Raw genomic sequence first — 19,247 nt, forward strand, 5'->3', positions numbered from 1 at the left:
TGCTGGGGGGATGCCAAAACAGAGGCAGAGGGCAGGACCTGCCTTTGCTCCCCCCAGCACGGCACCCAAATGGCAGATGTGTGATCCCTCCCTCGCTGGGAGGAAAGGGAAATGCAGCAGCCCCTCTGAGCAAGGGAAGGACTGCTGCTGTCTAGACTATGTGACTGAGGAGGGAAGAGGCCAACTGTTTGTACAGCTTTGGGAAGTGTAAACAGTGCTGCCTGTCCCAAGCCCTTCAAAGCAGAGGAATCCGGAGATGGGATGAAAGCACAGGGAAATTCTGGCCGGGTGTCCTAGCAGAGCAGCTAAGGAGAACAGGACTTCTTCAAGACAAAAATCCCAGCACCTGAGTCATTTCAAACCAGCCCAAGTGAGTAAGGAGGAGCACAGCACGGCTGGCTATGGGCAGGGCTGTGTGTGGGCTCTCAGGACTTTCCCAGCTTTGGTTGCTCCTCTCTGCAATATCAGAACAAGTGTCCTGAAAGGGAAACTGGAGGCCCTGGAAATCACTGCTGTGCCTTGCAGTGAGCTGGTTTGGCCTCTGCTTTTCATTCAGCTCACAAAAGAAAGAGAAAATGCTGTTCAAGAGGTAATTTCCTTTTCTCTTTTTTTTTTTTTTTTTTTTTTTTACAACTTTAAATACAGTACTGAGTATAAATTAATCTTACATTAAAAAAAAAAAGGCAAAAAATTATAATAAAATAAAACAAAACCTCACCATATTTACAAACCAAAAGAAACATTTTGGAACAGGGTAAGAAAGAGTCTTAAGACTTGAGGGCTTGGGCTGGAGGGAGGGAGCAACGTGCTGCCTTGGCAGTGGTACAAGAAGTGCTTTGGGCTTGCAGGAGGTGAGGACTGGGTCCCTCCAAAATTTGTGACAGCTCCCAGGCTGTGGCTTTGGCTGCTTTCCCCACCTCCCTCCAGAGATTTCCCCAAAACAGGGGTGTGTTTGTGTGAGGGGAGAAGTGCCATGAGATTGCTCTGGGCAGGCTTTTTCTTCATGTATGCAGCACCCAGCACAGCACAATCCAAGACCCTGACTCCTAGGTGGTGCTGGGAATTCCCACCATATGTAACAATTCTGCTAATGGTTACTGACTATTACCTGTGCAAAACCAGCCCTTGCCCACACAGTTCTCCTCCCTCCTTGGAGACAGGAGGGACCCTGGAACTGACTCTCCAGCTGTTCTCTGAGTCCTCCTCACTTAGAAGAGCTCATTTCTGTCTCAGACAGCTGCTGCCAGCTGTGAAGACCATCCTCACTTCTTTCTCTATACCTACACACAGCTGTCCACATCGTGGATCAACTTCTGAGCTAAGTGGGTTTGGAACATTTAATAGGTAAAGATCAAGAAGGAATTTGAGAGGGAAGATCTGAGGAAAATGAATGGGAGATGTGGGAACATTGGCTGGGAAAGATTAGTGTAGGCATAGTATGCAGGACATCCAGGAAGGGGTTAAAAACCTCGTGGGAATGACATGATTCTGCTTTCAAGACCACAGAGCAGGCAAGGACAGCTCACTGAGATTAAGTCATGCTTCTAAGTTTGGCTGTCCTTGGTCTTGCTGTGGTGCCACTTCACCTCCTGCAAGGAAGTTGTGCTGGGTGGGGGGTTTGGTGCAGAGTGAGAGAAAAAGGTAACAAGAAAGGGAGAGCTCAGGTGATGCCTCTGCCTGCCCCATCCCTGGCCTCTCAGGCACGTTGCAGTAACAGTGTGCTTTTCTTTTTCTGCCAGCCCAGTGAAGCTGCTGCATGCACGTGCCTCTGAGCTCCCTGCCCCTGGGGAATGAAATCCATTTAAGAACATATATATATATATATTTTTATATATGTATGTATAAATACACATACACACGCACACACATGCACACGTATATATATATATATATACACACACACACACATGTACACACGCACACATCCAGAGTGAATTTAAAAAATAATTTGAGTCCGAGCCTGGAAAGTTGAATTCTCCACCAGCATGTGCAAAGATGGCTCCCCTTGGCAGGGGCCGGGGGCGTGGAGACGATTCTGCCGCCGTGTGCTCCTTCCCCACGATCCAAACACCTTCCAGTCAGCACCAGGAGCAGGGGAAAGAGGGAGTGGGGGAATGCATTTGGCTTCTTTGTTCTGTTTCTTTGCTTGTTTGCTCTGTTCCCCGAGATGTTGTACACCTTAGTGGTTTTGGTTTCTCTTTTTTTAAAAATAAAATATACACACGCACGTTAAAAATAGATATATATCTGTCCAGGTAGGGCGAGAAAAGTCCTTAGTGCATTTTCCATCATTGGTCGCCGCTCGCAATGGGAGATCTGCCTGTTTCCAAAAGGTCCAACTCAAGAGTAGATCTCAGCTGGGCCCCCCCAGCCTTACCAGAAGCATGAGGGAAAGGGAGAACGTTCCCCTTCTGGCCTCTGTCCATCTGTTTTTCTTCTTCTCTCAGAAGAAATTGGACCCGCTTTCCTTTTCACATTTTCCATCCCGTCCTCCGTAGCAGGGAAGGAATTGTCCTGTTCTCATCGCAAGTTGTGGCTGTTGGCATTCATGGTTTCCTTTGTACTTTGTTCTGTTCTCACATAGGTATGTATATGTAGGTCAGCCTTGTCCTTTCGTGTGTGTGTGTGTGTAAAATTTAAAATTATGCTAATAAATGAAAGGGAGGCTTTGGTGGGAGAAGGTCCACTGATGGGAAGGGAAGCACCAATTGCCGTCTGAATCAGACGTCGAGGCAGATGGACAAAGAGGAAAAGTTATCATTCCAAGGACCCCATGGGGGCAATACAGCAAATATATTAAATAAACCTGGAAGTGAAACAAAACCAGATACAGCATTAGAGCACGTAACCCTTTGCCCCCTGCAACTCCCCTCCTATCCCCTTTTCTCCTCTGGAAATATTTGTACCAAAGAGCCAGATTAGAAGCCTGGGAGGACTTTTGACCTCCTCTGTTTTTTTCTCCCCTGAACAGCTTGAGCCAGAGCTGAGATTTGCATGGGTTTGCATAATTTCTACCCTGGGAACTTTAGGCTGGCCAGGAGAATCCTGGGATAATCAGAGCCCTTGTGGTGCTAAGCGTGGGAATCCCAGTCTCAAGACGCTGCCTGGTGCCCCTTGTCCCCAGCTCCTGAAATGCCACACATGGAAACCTGCTGTTCCCTCTCCCAGGGTGAGGGGAAGTGAATGTGAAGTGGTGGCCTGGGCTTATTCAAGTGGCTGCAGCAGAGCTGGAACTGCTGAGCTGGCAGCCAGGGCTCTCCCTGTTCAGCTGTGTCGCCTCTCTCTAAATTCAGCTGCCACCAATTTGCATCCTGACTACTCTTTCCCTCTTTTCTGCACCTTTTCCTCACATGGGGAACCAGGGCTTAGCCTCCTTCCCCTTGAACCAGCAAAATTCTTCTGATGATGAGGGAATTACTCCTGTTTACATAAGTCACGGAGAGAAGAATCAGACCCTGGCCTGACAAAGTCCAGATCTCTTGCCAGAGATTCCAGCTCTCCTTTCCCTGGTATGACCTTTCTCATGCACTCTCCTCTAGGAGAGTGGTGAACCAAAAGTGTTGCAGCTTTTCATTCTTTCCGCCTACTCGACTAATGAAATAAAAGGAAAAGGCATCCCTTGAGCAACATTAATCCTCTGTTTTCAATGGAGAGCCAATAGAGAAACTAGATCAGGAGTTGCTCCACAGCAGAGATGAATTAGGTGAGCCCTGAGGGGATTTAGGTGTAGGGAGAAGTCAGGCTTGCTCTCTGCCCGAAAGGGAAGCAGAGAAAGGAGAGGGTGGGGCCTGACAGCAAGGATGGCTGCAGCAGCATCATTCCAACTTTGCAAAGAGCCTTAATTCCATAAATAGAACGCACATGTTGGCACCCAACCCAGTCCTTCCTCCTCCTCCTCCACCCAGGTTTTGCCCTGCAGTAGCCCCACACTGAACGAGCAGTCAGTGGTGTGGGAAGGGTCTAAGATGCTATGTCCCAGGAGGACACCTCTCCTGACTGGGAAAAGCAGCTTGCTGTTACCTGCCTTGTGCTCTCTCTCCCCTGCCAGCACTTCTATGCTATGAGGATTTCTTTCAGCACTTTCTTATCGTTGACATGCTTGTACTTCTTATGTTTCCTCTTCTGTGCCGGCGGCCGGCGCACTCGCCGCCTCTGTGAGACAGCGGCTGTGGTGAAGGCGGGTGACAAGCCTGCCAAAACAGAGGGGAGAGTGTCTGTGCAGCCAGGGCAGGCGGCTCCTGTTGAAATACCCTTCTGCACACACTGTCAACAAAGAGCTCTGCAGCAGCAAGGCCACAAGGCCTCCTTCTGTTCTTCTGCTCCTTGTCCTCTGTTCTCCCCAGTCTCTGCCCTCTCCCTTTTCCCACCATGCCCTTCCCCTCACCTCTCACCTTCCCCTCCTTCCTTTCCCCCAGTTTCAGCCCCTTCCCGGCAGGCAGACACCCTGGGAAAGGTCCCTCAGCTGGTATAAACCAGTGAAGGGATTCACTGGAGCTAAGCAGATTGAAACAGCGGAGGTGTCCTTTCCCTCTGCCCAGCCCCTCCTCTCTCACCCCCTTCATTCCCAGATCCTTACGTCTCTGTTCACGCGGCCCTGGACGGACGTTCCTGGGGGGCGGTCGGAGCACGGCCTCACACCGACACTGCACGTGGTCCTCCAAAGGCACAACGACTTTTGTGAATTTTGGCTTCCTCTGCACAAATTCGATCTTGTTCACCTATTTGCAAGAGGGAGGCAAGCAAAAGATTACTACAGCCATGGCTCCCACTTTGCAGAATTACTGACTGTCAGTGCACTTTAGTCCTGGCTTTCTTCCTAGAGGGTCAGAAGGCAGCTTACAGAGCGCTGTTCAAACTCAAAACTCAAACTCAGACTCAGGGGTGGTGTGTGTGGGAGATAATTCTGAACATGGCAGCAGAGCAGACCCAGACCAGGCAAGTTGGTTGGTTCCCCTGATCCGGACTATTGCCAGAGCTTAAGCAGGATGACTGGTTGATCAGAGAGAAAACATGGAACACGCAGGACATGCTAGCCTGTTTCTGACAGATGCGATGGCAGAGACCTGGGGCAACCAGGATAATTCCCACAGGAGCCTACAGGAAGGGCAAAAGGAGAAGAGCTCAGGTCCGAAGCACTCTAACACAGCCTCACCAGCTCTGCTGAGGCCTGTCTGAATTTGTCTCAAGCTCTTTAATGACTCGCAGGGCTGAAGCCCTCAGCTCTTCATGGGAAAGGCGGTGCTCTGGAAATTCCCCCGGACTCTCCACCAGTGCTGACTCAGAGGGAAGACTCCACATCCCACCACAGGGCACAAACGTTCTAGGGGGTCCTCCCACTGCAGCAGCAGCCAGGCCTGACCCCACTCAACTTATCTAACAGCTCTGCGGTCCCTGAAGTGCTCCACAAGCTATAAATACTCGCTGTGCTGTGCATCTGGGATGGAATTCCTCTAAACCCACTGCCCCCAGCAGCATCCCTCAGCCAGCGCCAGAGCAGCCAGGCTGTTTATCTTTCCTTGAAAGCCCACTCCACACGCTTCAGACCACACGCTGCTCACTCGGCAAACACTTCCAGCCAAACAATAGAGAGACCTCTGTCCTCAAAGAAACCATTTCCAGGTCACTTTTTCAGGCTGGCTTTTGACCTCTCACTTGTTTTTTTCCAGAAAAACAACTCCTGCTCCCCCCCATTTTTTCCTCGTACAGCCTGGCTTTTCTGAGAAAGGAATTTCCTGATGAAAAGGGCTGTGTGTGAATACAATCTCTCCCAGCCAACCTCTGCCGCCTGCCTGGGGGAGCCTCTTATGGCTCAGGCAGAGGATTAGTATGGGATGAATATTATTTTTAAACAAGCTGTCTGGGAGGAAGCTGTGAGGAGATCACTGGTAGCTGTGAGGGGAGGATCAGAGCAAGAGGTTAGCTGTCAGGTGTCTGCTGGCTGATGGAGCGGGTCAGGAGGTAACTGTGGGCTGAGAAAGAGAAGCTGTTCCAGTGCACGGCTAGGAAAGAAGCTGCAGCATCAAAACCAGTTCTGTGATGAAAGCACCCTGTTTCTTCTGCTCTAACACAGCAGACACCTCGAGCCACGGGAAGGGCCGTGGCGTGGAGCTGCAACTGGGGTCAGTGCCCTGTAGCCCTGCGTGGGGACAGTCCCCAGCTGCTGGACAGCACCAGCCCTTCAGCAGCGGCACGGATGTCACCTGCAGCGTGGCCAGCGCAGAGGGGACAGCAGCTGCATGAGCCCCCAGCCCAGACCCGGCCCAGGCCTGGCTTGGGGCACAGGGCTGGCAGGGACAGGGAGGGAGGCAGAAGTGCCTGTACCTGGACGTGCCGCACGCGGATCTGCGTGGGGCGGCACTGCACGTTGCGGTTGTTGCAGCAGCCGGAGCAGCGCTGCACCTCCACGCAGGGCGGCCACACCACGAAGTTGGCGTTGGTGCTGTCCACCATGCTGCGGGAGATCTCGAACACCACCTCCCGCGTCTTGCACTCCGCCAGGACCGCGGTCTCTGCGGCTGCCAGGGCGTCTGCCAGGGCCGGGAGAGGAGCAGGGGGTGAGATGGGCTGTGCAGCTGTCGCCACCCCGCTGCAGCAAGTGAAGGACCCCACATGGCTCTTACACGTGTGTTCTTTCTGCTTCCCCCACCCCTCCAGCTCTGTCCCCATCAAGAGCCGTGCCCTGCGGAGGAAACCCCAGCACAGCCATGCTTCTCACTGCAGCCCAGGCAGGAGATGACACTTTAGAGCAAACAGGCACCGTCAGATTGAAAGCAGAGCAGTGCACAGAAGTGCACACTCCCTCTCCTGCCCTCCCAGGGTGAAACACCCAGCTCCCACTCCAGGCCCAGACCCTCATTCTCATGCCTCCAGAGATACAGGCGCACTATAACCTCTACCCCTACATCTCTATCTCAGACACCTGTGCCTCTGGACCAGCCATGGCTGCCCAGGTGGGTGCCCCAACAATCACAAGGTGCCCCAGCTCACCTAGGCTTCGTCGCTCTCGAGACAGGGCCACAGGGTCTTGATCGGGCTGAGTTGTATTCAGGCTCGAGCTATCCCGCTCTGCAAAGAGGAAGACACAACCTAATAGCACCAGGTAGAGGCAGAAGACAGCAGGCACTTGTGCTCAGATCACCAGGAAAATGCAGGGATAAGCCACAGACCCAGGACATCATGCTAGGTGTAAATCCACAAGCAAGGTCACAGCTGTGCTGGGGCACGGGCACTCTTAGCTCAGACTAGGCAGCAACAAGTCTATCATGAAAGAGGGGACCCAGTCAGGTCTTGGAGAGGAAAACTCCAGCTCAAGAAAGATAAGGCCTGTGTCACAACTCTCTGGCGTCAGAAATTGCAGAGAGATTCAGATTGGACAGCTGAGACCAGGATAAGTCCAAGAAGGATCAAAGACCAGACGTGACAAGCAGAACACTTGGTATTTAACACTGAGGTGACTTGCTGGGATGGCTTTGGACTGGGAGAGGTGAGAGGGCAGGTGAAGCGGGGGGGTGGGTGGTAGGTGGGGTGCTTGTATTCTCTCTCCCAACTCACCTCAGCTGCTCTAGGTTAGAGCAGTTTTATGACAGAAGAACAGAAAAATAAAGTTAAAATGACTTTTTCTCTAGACTACTCCAAGGTAAGAGGCAGGATCTGGAGGTGGCTCAGTCGGCGATGGGAGAGGAAGACCGATAGCATTCAGGCCAGCCCTGAGCAGTTCCCTCCCACCCCACTGCTTTTTCCCATAGGAAGTGCTGAATAGAGAAATGCCCATAATCCCCATGGAGCACTCCAACACCAGCCCCTCCTGAGCTCGGGACAATGGCTGCGCTCGAAGATAGCTCCCACCCAGCCACAGCTCCTTCCTTCTCCGACCTGCTTTAGCAGCTGAAGGAAACTGAATGGACGTCAGCATCGAGGGAGCAATTTTCTTAAAGGGAATTAGGGGCCAGGGGAAGATCTCTGTTTATCAGATGTGTGGTGGAGCAGACTTCCCTTACCTATCATGTCCCATTCCTCTTCCTCAGCCCTGCCCTAGTGCAGCCCTCTCATAAAGGGGAGCAGGGACTTTGCTCCCTGCTCAGGTCTCAAGCTGTTGATGACAGATTTGGGATGGGTTACACAGAGGCTGCATTCAGAAGGCAGGAATCATGTGCCTGTCAATGAGCAGTCAACACCTACGAGTGAGGTGGACAGACAGACACCCTTTAAAGTGGCTGGAAAGGTGATCAGTTCTAGGCACCATCTCTCTCACCCTCAGGCAAACTCCTGAAATGAGAACTGGTGGATCACGCTTTAGAAGGGCCAGCCTCCTTGGGCTAGGGAAGGTGACTGGTTAACATGGGCAGCCACTGCTTTGTGGGCAGCCACAGCTAAGGAGATGACTGCCACCCTACACCCTTCTGCTGCTGGGTCTGCAGCAGTGCCCAAGGTCAGGAGAGCAGTGTCTCAGCCCATCTGCCTCCTGGAGCTGCCCCACGCTGGCTCCTTGTGCAGTCAGTGGAGGGAAGCAGCTGTGGCACACACAGGGTGCACAGACAGCACAGGGAATAGCTCCAGCCACTTTGGGATTATTTTGCTAGCACACTAATTTGCTAATTCCTCACAGGGCAAATGTCAAATGTCAATGCCCCTCAGTCAGTACCTGGGAAGAGATGAGAGCCACGGGGTGAAACAGCTTCACAGCACCACTGTTTGTTTCCCTGATCAGCCTTTCCTATCTGGGGCATGAAGTGAAACCAGCCACTCAAAGCTCTGCAGCCTTCTCTCATACCCCTGGGCTTCTGGAGCCAACCAGATAAGCCCATTTTATTTCTTAATCATGAGGCTGATTAATAGCCACAGTGGTGATGCATCTGTTGCTTAGACACTGGGCCTACAATGACAGATTGGATGCCTCTTCTCAGCTGCTCCTTGCCCATCCCTCCATCCTGTGGCATTTCACCAAATGAAGGTGAGGGCTGCCTTTGGTGCACGGGTTGATGAGAGGAGAGAAATGGGGGGCAAAAAATTAGCAACGACTGTTGGCTCAAAACAAATCTGCTGAGAACCATGTCCTTCCCTCCTCTAGGTTGTCCTTCTACACCCTGGGTCAGTACTGAAGACATTTGGGGCGGGGTGGGGGGAGCAGCCTGGGACAATCCAGCTGGGCTAATTTTGGAAGTTGCCCCATTGTGTGGCTCGTGGACAAGGAGGAGGGAGCTGGTGAGGGCAGGGAGCGGCCCTGGCAGTGGTGGGGACCCTGGTCGCCTCTTTCTAAGACAAACAATAGCTGAGCGCAGCTGGTGCCCTCCCCCTCGCTTTCCCCCCCTGCCCCTCCAGGGCCGTTTTGAAAGGCAGCGGGAATGCTTTTGAGACTGCGCCAGTGGTTGGACTGGCATAGGAAACAAAAGCAGGAAATTCTGTTCCCCCGTAGATAGTGTCTCGGCAAGGATTACAAAGCTCAAAACAGACAAAACACGAGAGAGAAGTCGAGCTGGGGGGGCTGGGGGACGACGGGCGGGAGCAGGGTTAGAATAGAAAGGAATTTGCTCTGAAGAGACCGTTTATAAATAAATTCCTGGGCCAGCCCAGCCGCCGTGGCGCGTGCTCCGGTTCCCACACGTGCCGACCCCTCCACGCTTCGCCGCTCCTGCTGCTCCCTGCTCTCAGCCTGGCCAAGTGACCCCAAGGCCCTGCAGCCCCTGGAGCTCTTATCTACGGGCAGGAGGTGAAGCAATGCTACCCTGGCTTAGCCCCTGCCCCGTGGCTCACCCATGGACACGTGCTCTGCTGCTCTCATCCTAACAGCAGCATCTGGGAGCCTGTGGCCTTTTGTGGATGATAAACCTGGAAACCCACTCAGCCCTTTCCTCCTCTGTCACTCTGTTTCCACCTCCCATTTTGCTGCCTCCTAAAGTGATCCTTGTCCAATTCAAGCCCTGCTGACTGAGCATCTCCCAGGGTGAAGAATGGTCATCTCAGTTCCTTGCACTCACCTTGCCCATCTCCTACCATTTTTGGAAGCCAGTGTCCAGACAGTTAGGAGATCTTAAAAAGCGTCTAGTTACCTCTAACTCCCACAAGTTTCAGGGGACTAAGTCTGTAAAGAGCCATGTCTTGGCTCCTCAATGGTTCCTGTATTTACAATGAAGTCTGTTGATAGTGTGCCTGCTGAAAAACAGAATATCCCCTCCCAGCCTCCCCAAAGACTTAATTAAAAATAGAGGAGTGTTTGGCGAAGAGGAGATTTACCTACGGAGTCTATCCGCAGGGCACGCTGCAGGTCGCTGATGGAGCGCACCGAGCTGCCACCCAAAATCTCATAAATGTCTTCGGGTATGGGGTCCCCCTGCCAGAGGACAAAAAGAAAAGGGAGAAACAAGCATTAGAGAGATGATCTGGAAATACTGGCTGTGTTGTGGAGTGGGAGCAGGGAATCAAGCACGGGGGAGACACGGCAGAACCAGCAAAACGCAAAGACATGCGTTGTCTTGCGTTGGCTTTTAAACCTTGAGGGCTTTATTCCTCGTGAAGGCATGAACCTGAAAGCTAAGCAAAAGCAAGAGAGCCCCCCTTGCTGCTTCTCACAAAGCTGTCAGGAGACTAAAAAAGCCAAAAAAGCCCTGGACACTATGCAAGCAGCCAGCAAGGCTTCCTTCTCCGGTGGTGTATGACTTCTCCAGGTGGCTTCTCATTCCTGCTGCCTGCAGCAAAGGCGTTTTAACAGACTTCCCTTGCACTATCAGATAAAACCTTCCCAATATTTCCCTCCGTTATGAAACTCCTTCACGGGCTTTGTCAGTTATCGTGTGTGTGTGCGTGTGCGCGCGCGTGTGTTTGCAAACCACAGAGGCCCAATAATATACATCATTTGCATACTCTCTTTTAAAGGAAAAAAAAGAAAAGGCTGGGGGTGGAGATGAAGATTGACCTTTGCGGCTGAGGCTGCCCCAGCGTGAGCCCGCGGTGAAACCACAGAAGCTGCAGGGAGGTGATGGGCTGAGGAGCTGATTTGGAGGAAGAAACATATGGGAGGTTGGATGTCATTGCACACCAGCACGAAAAAACCTTAAGTAAGCAGGTTTAGCCACATCAGACAATGGGCCAAATACAGAGTTAGTGCAGGCAGGTGCAATGCCATCGGTCTCTTGGGAATTTTACTCTGGCACTAGGCTAGAGCGGGCCCCAGTGACAGCACTTAACAAGAGTACAAAGGAGCGGTGTGGGAGAGCAAGTGCTGATTAAAACATACTTCCGAAAGACTAGAGAAAGAGACAGAGGAAAGTACTGGCCAAAGTGTTTGCTTAGCTCCCAGCTCTCTTCATTCAGGGCTACTCGAGCGGAAAAGCTGCTCTTTCAGCCGGGTGCGGGATGGCGTCGGAGGCACAGCCCTGCACATGTCCCTGTAACTGAGAGGAGAGCCTGGCTTGTGTGCCTGTGAAACGCAGGGATTTTCGTGTGGGTTTTTATGGACAGTTGGTGGCATGTGTGTGGTCCTCCTACTGTACAGCTATTCCCTCCCTGCCTGCGTTCAGCGCAGAACATTTTCCTTCCGCTCGCAGCTGAGAAAAGCCACCAGGCAGGTGGCTAAACGCTGGCTTTAAACCTTGAGAGCTTTGGCCCAAAGCTGCAGCCACTTTTGGATGGCTGCTTGAGCCTGGCACTCTCTCACACGTGCCTGTCCTTGGCCACCCACCATTTGTTTCCATAGTAGGACAACAGGAGTGCTCCCTCCTCAGCCCTGCCAGACCACCCTCTAATGCTGTGACTTAATGCAGAGATGTGAAGGTTGCTGCAGCCCAAGGAGGTTCAGAAACCTCCTGAGGAGAGCTGCAGAGCAGACAACACCAGTGCCCTAAATCTCCACAGTCAGATCCACCAGACAGCTTCAGTCAGACCAAGCTTTCGTGCCCTGCTCTCTCCTTGTCACTGTCACATCTCACCACGGATCTGGCTGTCCGCCTGCAGCAAAAAGCAGATTTTACATCCCCAGGCGTTACTTCCTCAGTCTCTGAGGCAGAGGGAAGCAGCATCAGTGATGAATGCACAGCGAGAGAGAGACTTGTATAATTCAGGGATCACTGAATAGCTGCGAAATGAAGATGCCTTCTGACATCTCCTGCTGCGTGAGGAAGAGAGGGACCAACAGCCCAGTGCTGGAGAGGCTCTGCAGCACTTCCCTGCCTTGTGCCACACACATTTACTGGAAGTGGGATCATTTGCAATTCCCAATACTTGCAGTCAGAGCTCGGTGCTGGGTGGTGATATTGCAGGCTTTCAATGTTTGCACCTGTCAGCCAAATGCGTTTGTGTACAAATGCTGCTCTGCACGGATGCCCCTGGACCTTCCTGACACTTAATACATGTAGGAAATGGAACTTTATTTTAAACTCCGGCACTTGCTGGGGGGAGAGCGTGGGCAGGTGTTACGAGCCTCGGCGACTTTGGAAGCGAGCTGGGAGGTGTCACCTTGCTAGCTGAGCAGGGGGAACAGATATGAATCAGGGACTGGAAATGCAGGCCCTCAGGAGCCGTGTTTCTGATAGCTGCCTGTAGCAATAAGCTCCACTCCCTGCTCACGGCAGCAGTTTTAGATGCCAGTTTTTCTCGTTGCAGATACTACCAGCATGGCTATGGTGTAACACCAGCCCACACGGCTCATAATCCTGTCCTCCTCCCCCATTTTTGTAAGGCAACTCTGCCAGTGACAACTGCAAACCTGTGAAGCTCCTTATTTTAGCCTTGCAAACCAAGGCCAAGGCTGGCCTAAGAGCAGCAGCAAACCTGAGCTGTGTGCCTTGTCCTTGCTCCCTTTGGGGTCTGTCACTGGGAACAGCTGTACCCCAGCCCTGTGCCTGGGGGGCTCTGAGATCAGGCACCCAGGTTTGGGACACTTGTGGGATGAGACACAGGGAAGCAGAGGTCCATCAATCACCTCCACCTAATCCCATGGGGCCAGAAGGTAGAGGAGCATTGCAAGGGAGGTGGGACCCCCAAGAGACCAGCTGGTGCTTTTCCTGCTTAGCAGCTCCTCTGGAGTTATTTGTCTAACACAGGTTAACAATCTCCTTTTTTAACTGTGCGGCAGATCAAAGAAGACTTTTGTCTCAATGGACTCTTGGCTGGCTGTCAAGTGCCCCAAGGCCTGGCCCTGAATTCTTAGAAGAAAGTTTGTTCTTCCCTCCCTCCCTCAGCTCCCAGTTTCTGACCCTGACTCTCCCCTGAGTCACAAGGGCACCCCCCAACCTGCCAACCCCTTAGCAGGGACATTCACTTCCCTTTCCTGCCCTGGTGGCTGGTGCTTGAGGGGCCGTGGCACATCTGACAGGAGGCAGCAGAGCAGCTGCTGCCTGCACTGTGGCTGTGACACTGACCTCTCAGCACATCAGCTTTGCTCCCCTCCTCCCAGATGTCCAGCAGCGCTGTTTGGCCACTGCAAATACATGCAGGTGCAGCAATCCCCCTGTTTTAGCTCCCCACACATGCACTCCCCAAAATCTGCCTCCTCCCTAGCCCCACCATCTCTTGCTCTGGAGTTTTTTCCCAACCCGTGCTTTTGAGCAGCAGGGGTGCTGAAAGGTCCCCTTGCCATCAGCAGCTGCCAAGCTGGTGCAGGGAATATGCAGTGCTGCTGTCTGCACCCTCTGGCCAGGGTTTCACAGCCTTGCCTGAAGGTGTGTCTCTTGGTAGGTACAGGGAGGAGGAGGGAGCAAAGATTGTGCAAACAGCAGGGAAAGCAGACTCTCAGGGCTCAAAGAAACCGGACAAGGATAGTCCCGAGGTGAGGACTCCTCCAGCTCCTTTTTCTAAGCTGGTGTGACTGCACAGGAAAGGACAGAATGGCATCAGCAGCACCAGCTTGTGAAGGGCAGGGAAGCACCCACCTATTGGCTCCTCTGCCCGGGAGGGGAGGACTTTGTGAGCACCTCCACACCGACCCTGGCAAAGGATCTTGGCAGCAGGGTCTCGAGTGATCAGCCAGGCAAAAAACCCCAAACAAACAGCATTTTTAAATTCCCTCTGAAGCTGCTGTGTGTGGACCCTGAGGGGAGACTCCACCGCATTCCCTGGCAGAGGGCAAGGCCAGCAGCACCTGCCACCAGCACAGGGCTTCCACCCTCCCTGCACCACTCCCGGCTGCAGGGGGACCCTGGCAAACGCCTGCCAGAGTGCTCTGCAGCAGTACAGCCCTTTTCACATGAACCCCTTCCACTCGGACTCACGGCTTAGGTTTTCCCCCTCCCTTCAAATAATCAAACAACGTTTGATCTAGTCTGTGCTCCTAAAATACAGCCAGACCTACCCACCCTTTTTGCATTTCGAGGGGGACTCCACCGCTCCTCCCACACCTCCGCTGCGAGGGCTGGAGGCATTTCCAGCCCCGGGCCGGTGGTGCCAGCAGCGCTGGGAACAGCGCAGGAGCCTGGCACTGCCTCCTGCCGCTGCACATCAGCTGACGGTGAGAGGGAGGCAGGGACTCGCCTGGCTCCTTCCACGAGCTCACCCCAGACGTGTCATCCATCCCGCCTTCCACCGCTTTGTCCTTGTCACTCCTCGTGCTAGGGGGACTCGGGAAGAACGCCGGGGCCTTGCAGCAGGAGGACACAATGGGGAGCTGGGCCGAGGCTGTAAGCGAGCGCCCAGCCGCACCCCATTCCTTGGGAATTCCAGAAAGCGCTGCCAGTGGGGCTTTACCCCGCTACAACCACGGCTGGCTCAGCCCAGCTCTGTAAATGTTGCAAGGCAACTATTGCAGCCCGTGGGGCAAATGCAAATGGTTTAGCATCCTCGCTTCCCAACTGGCAAATACCTTCCCGCTGAGGCTTGTACTCCCTCCGGCTGGAAGGGCTCCAGGGCCCTCCAGCTCCAGATGGGTGTGATCAAAGAGCGAGAGGGACTCAGGAGGCTCCATCTCTTTGCTCAGGGCCACTGTTGATCTGGGAGCTGCTGCTCCTCATGCACTTTCTCCGGCAGGGCTGGGGAGGAGCTGCAAGCGCCGTTCAGAGGTTCAGCAGCCGGGTGGGAGCTGTGCTGCCTGTGCCTGGTGCAGAGGGTGCAGCACGCTGCCCTCAAAGGAACTGTGAGCACTGGCTGCAGGCTGAACCATCTACCCAAGCAGAAACGTTCTTGGGTCTCCTGTCATGCAATGACAAATGTCACAAATCCTCCCATGAAACCTTGGGCCACAATTACTGAACTCTAACTCTTCTAGGCTGTCATGGAGCTGTGCAGTATTTCAATCTGATTATGGCACAGAGTAACTGCTCCTTGGGATCAGACACTTCCATCTTCACCCTTCCCTAGTGCCAACCCTGGCTGATGCTTCATGCTGCATGAGAGAAACAGATCTGAGCCATCCACAGAGGAAATACCATCCCCTGCCCAAAACAAACATGACCACTGGGTTGCCCACAGCTCTAGCTGCTTCCTTTTGTGGCTTGGGCAAGGGCAAAATGGGCCCACGGCGAGGTGACGTGATGCTTTGCACCCAGCCTCTGCTGTGCCATCCCATGAGGGGTGCACCCACTTACCCTGCCCAAAAATGAGGAAGGAACAGAGAAAAATGATGCAAAGAAGGGAAAGTTTTGGTGGACAGATATTTCCTGCCCCTGACAATCAAGCTGTTGACACAACCCACAGTTTTGCCATCTTGGGTAGAGCTGAAGTGGCAACCGAGCACTGTGTGGGAATGTTAGGGGTTTTCTGATCCCCTCAATCTGTGTGCAATCAGATGGTGAAATGTGACAGCAGAGGTCAAAGGGTTTGGGGGTTTGGGGCTCCTTTTCCTCAGCCAGGGCTGGGGATGAGGCTTCAATTTCCACATTGGGAATCCGAAGTGGGTTGGGGTGTTTGTTCAATTCCAGCACCTGGCCCTTACCCTCTGCTCAGCTTCTTCCTGAACAGCACATTCAGGACTGCAGGGCACGATGCTTGCATGACCACGGACACAAGCAGACACTCGCCTCCTGCCCCTTCCCCCAGCTGGGCACACACCTTGCTGAATAACCACGCCACTCTGTGCAGTGCCTCTACTGACACCGTTCCCCTCCTGCCCCTTCCCAAAGCCCCACACCCTTTCTTCACTGCTCCCCTGGCAATCCAGGGTGGATTTCACACTGTGTGTTACTCCAGAGGTGTAAGGAGGGCCCCGGTCCCTGCTGCACCCGCACTGCCGCGATGCCAGAATCACCGGGTGGGGTTGAGAGGCTGGAGGGAGCCAGAGCCCGTCCCGGGGTGAGAGCCCTGGGCGAGGCAGGGCGGGAAGCTGCGGGCTCCCCGGGGCTCGCAGCAGCATCCCTGCTCCCACACTAACCAGGGGCCGCTTCAGCCGGGTCTCCCCTGCCCCTGCAGCCGGGGCCAGACACGGGGCTGGCTGTATTTCTAGGAGAGCCGCCCTTGGAAAGCCCATCCCGACGGGAGCGCCAGCTCCAGCGGGGTGCCTTCTTCAGAGGGGTGCCCAATCCAGAGGGGTGCCAAATCCAAAGGGGTGCCCAATCCAAAGGGGTGCCCGATGCAGTGGGGCTCTCACCCCAGAGGAGTGCCCTCTCCAGCGGGGTACCCACTCCAGAGGGGTGCTCACCCCAGAGGTGTGCCCTCTCCAGCGGGGTGTCCGCTGCCCTCCGGGCGGGGGGCGGCGGTCGCTGCCCGCCATTAGCGCGGCCGAGCCCCGCCGCAGCCCTTCCCGCGGAGGGGGGCCGGGACCGCGCCCCCGAGCTCCGCTCCCCGGGCTCCGTTCCCCCGGTCTCCGCTCCCCGGGCTCCGTTCCCCCGGTCTCCGCTTCCCAGGCTCCGTTCTCCCGGTCTACGCTCCCCAGGCTCCGCTCCCCAGGCTCCGCTCCCCGTGCTCCGCTCCCCTGTCGCCGCTCCCCGGGCTCCGTTCTCCCGGTCTCCGCACCCCAGGCTCCGCACCCCAGGCTCCGCACCCCAGGCTCCGCTCCCCGGCTCCGCTCCCCGTGCTCGCTCCCCGTGCTCCGCTCCCGCCGCCCCGGGCTGTGCCCGCCGCACCTGCGGACCGGAGCTGCGGGCGGCTCTCGCCCAGCGCGGCGCTGGCAGCTCGGCAGCACCGCCCGCTGCCCGCGGCGGAAACTCACCTCCATGCGGGCCAGGGGCAGCGAGAGCATGAACGCGAAGACCACGCCGAAATTCATCCCGACTCCAGGCCCCGCCGGCGGCGGGCACATGGACGGCGAGCCCCGGCAGGGAAGCGCTTCCCGCAGACAGCCCCGCGGCCGCCCGGCCTCAGGCATCGAGGGCGCTGCGCGTTCCCATGGCCCTGCCAGCCGGGAGGAGGTGGGAGAGTCGCAGGAGCCCTTGTAGAGGACGTGGAGGTGGCGGTGGTGAGGGGAGACAGAAGTAATTCTCGGTGACTCGGCTGCCTCTGCGCTATCTCATAAGCCCGGTGGGGAAAAAATGCAGTCCCTCGGAATTAAACACATCCAGAGTCTGGGTCCCCCTTGCCGCAAGGGATGCTTCAGTGGTGCCTTTGGCTAGGTGGTCCACATACTATTCTTCCTCTTGGTTTTCTTCCCTTCGGAAAAAAATATATATCTATAAAAGCTTTTACATGCAGGTAACAGTGTCTCTGTTCTTAGAAGAAGGTGCTCAGAATAATAAAAGAGAGAGAAAAAAAAAAAAACTTTTCCAAAGTTTGGTGTGAAATCCAAAAAAAGAAATCTTCTTCCTTAAGTTCTTCTTAAAATGCTCCTCTCATTCCTTTTGACCACTTGCTTTTTAGAGAAAAGTTGCCAGTGTACACTGAATTTCTTCCCCTTACGTTAGATTCTGGCTCGGGTGCCTTCTCATTCCAAGTGTTGGCAGTTTGCTTGGAAGGGAGGTTTGCTTTGGGTTTGGAGACAGGTGAGAGCAAATGTTTTTGCTCTGGGTGATGAGTGTGTTTGTGTGCGTGCGCTGAGCCTTGACAAGCCTCAAAGTGGAGCCACTGACGCTGCCTCTCGCACTCTGTTGCAACAAGAAAGGAAAAATAAAAAAAAAAAGGCAGAAAAGGTAAAATTGCAGGAGAGGTGAGTGAGCCGACGGGTCTTTATTTTCTGCGAGCTGCAAGAGAGACTAAGCTGGCACTCGGGGCTGCTCCTTTTATGAAGGAGAGGAGATGGGTGGAGCATAACTTGCCATCCTCCTCTTGGCTGGGTATCAAGGAACAAATCTAGTGAGGGAGTAGCAGTTCATTGCTGACAAAATAAAAAGTGTGTTAATTTAAATGATAAATTAATTAAAAATGACTAATGCTGCAGCAACCTGTATAATGTGGCTTTAATATCGCGTGAGGAATGGGGACAGAAATTCCTGCCTCCTCGGCAAGAGATAAGAAGAGAGGAGTTCCCGGCACGGTAGTTTGTTATTTTTTTTGGCCCCAGGTTCTCGCTGTTTCAGTCTGGAGCCCATTTCTCTAAGCTCCACTCGCCGCCTTCCCTGCCCTGCTACACCACTAGCTCCAGGGAGAGAGATGACTTTAATATCTTACATCTCTTTGTGTGCAGAGGGAAAAAAAAAAGAAGCCAGAGAAATTTACACGTTGCTATAAGACAATCTGGTGTTGCTCGTGGCACCCGGAGGTATTTTGCTTCATGGTTATCTCCACGATGCAATAAACATCTGAGGGGGAATTAAGCCAGCAGATATTTGGTGGGGGGTGGAGAGGGATGGGGAGGGGAAGGCTGCTAACAGGTGAGTTCAAGAAAGAGTCACATCCTAGTGAAAAAACACCCTCTCACGTACATAGGAGTGCAGGCTCACCCAGCACACTCCAGGCACGGCCAGGAGGGATCTCTGCACCATCTTTGTGCAGGCTCCACCGAGGCATTCCTGCACTGTCATGCACCAGCAGGCGTTTGCTCTGAATCCCAAGCATCTTCCCTGCTTTTCCTATGCCACGCACACGCTTCTGCTCGAGCCGCTCGCACGCACAGCGACGTGCAAATTTCTTCTCATTCACACATCCCTGGGCATCCATGTGTTCTCCTTCACTCTCCCCCTCTCCCTTCCCTTCTCACATCCATACTCCCACTGGCATACCGGTGGCCTCATCTCACAGCATCACACATGCTCCCTTAGACTCTCTGGGTGCCTGCAGGTCTCCTGCAGCCAGCCCTCCCTAAAACACACGGTCTGGCACCAGCACTCCCCTTTGCACCATCCAAAGTGTCCGTGAAGGAGGAGCAGCATCCCAAATGCTCCCCTGTAGCAGATGGCAGCACCTCCCAGCTTGGCTAGCTGCACCTCTGAACTGATGTGGGTGTTGGTCAGGAAGCA

General features: G+C 54.0%; 1 protein-coding gene across 2 annotated transcripts; it reads right to left on the reverse strand.

Moving 5' to 3' along the window:
* Positions 1-581: 581 nt before the first annotated feature.
* On the reverse strand, positions 582-18,026 carry PDGFB (platelet derived growth factor subunit B). Of its 2 annotated transcripts, none has more exons than XM_056481840.1 (7): positions 17,069-18,026; positions 10,231-10,327; positions 6,988-7,065; positions 6,322-6,527; positions 4,577-4,718; positions 4,025-4,190; positions 582-2,806 (listed from the first exon to the last, which is right to left on the reverse strand). In XM_056481840.1, the coding sequence occupies exons 1-6, from the start codon at positions 17,222-17,224 to the stop codon at positions 4,054-4,056; spliced, it is 816 nt and encodes a 271-aa protein (XP_056337815.1). In that variant the 5' UTR covers positions 17,225-18,026; the 3' UTR covers positions 582-2,806; positions 4,025-4,053. The 2 variants fall into 2 exon arrangements, with proteins under 2 accessions (XP_056337815.1, XP_056337814.1); XM_056481839.1 differs by having other exon boundaries at positions 4,021-4,190.
* Positions 18,027-19,247: the final 1,221 nt, after the last annotated feature.

Source organism: Oenanthe melanoleuca, chromosome 1A (genome assembly GCF_029582105.1).
Source record: "Oenanthe melanoleuca isolate GR-GAL-2019-014 chromosome 1A, OMel1.0, whole genome shotgun sequence".
In the NCBI taxonomy this organism is placed as follows: Eukaryota; Metazoa; Chordata; class Aves; order Passeriformes; family Muscicapidae; genus Oenanthe; species Oenanthe melanoleuca.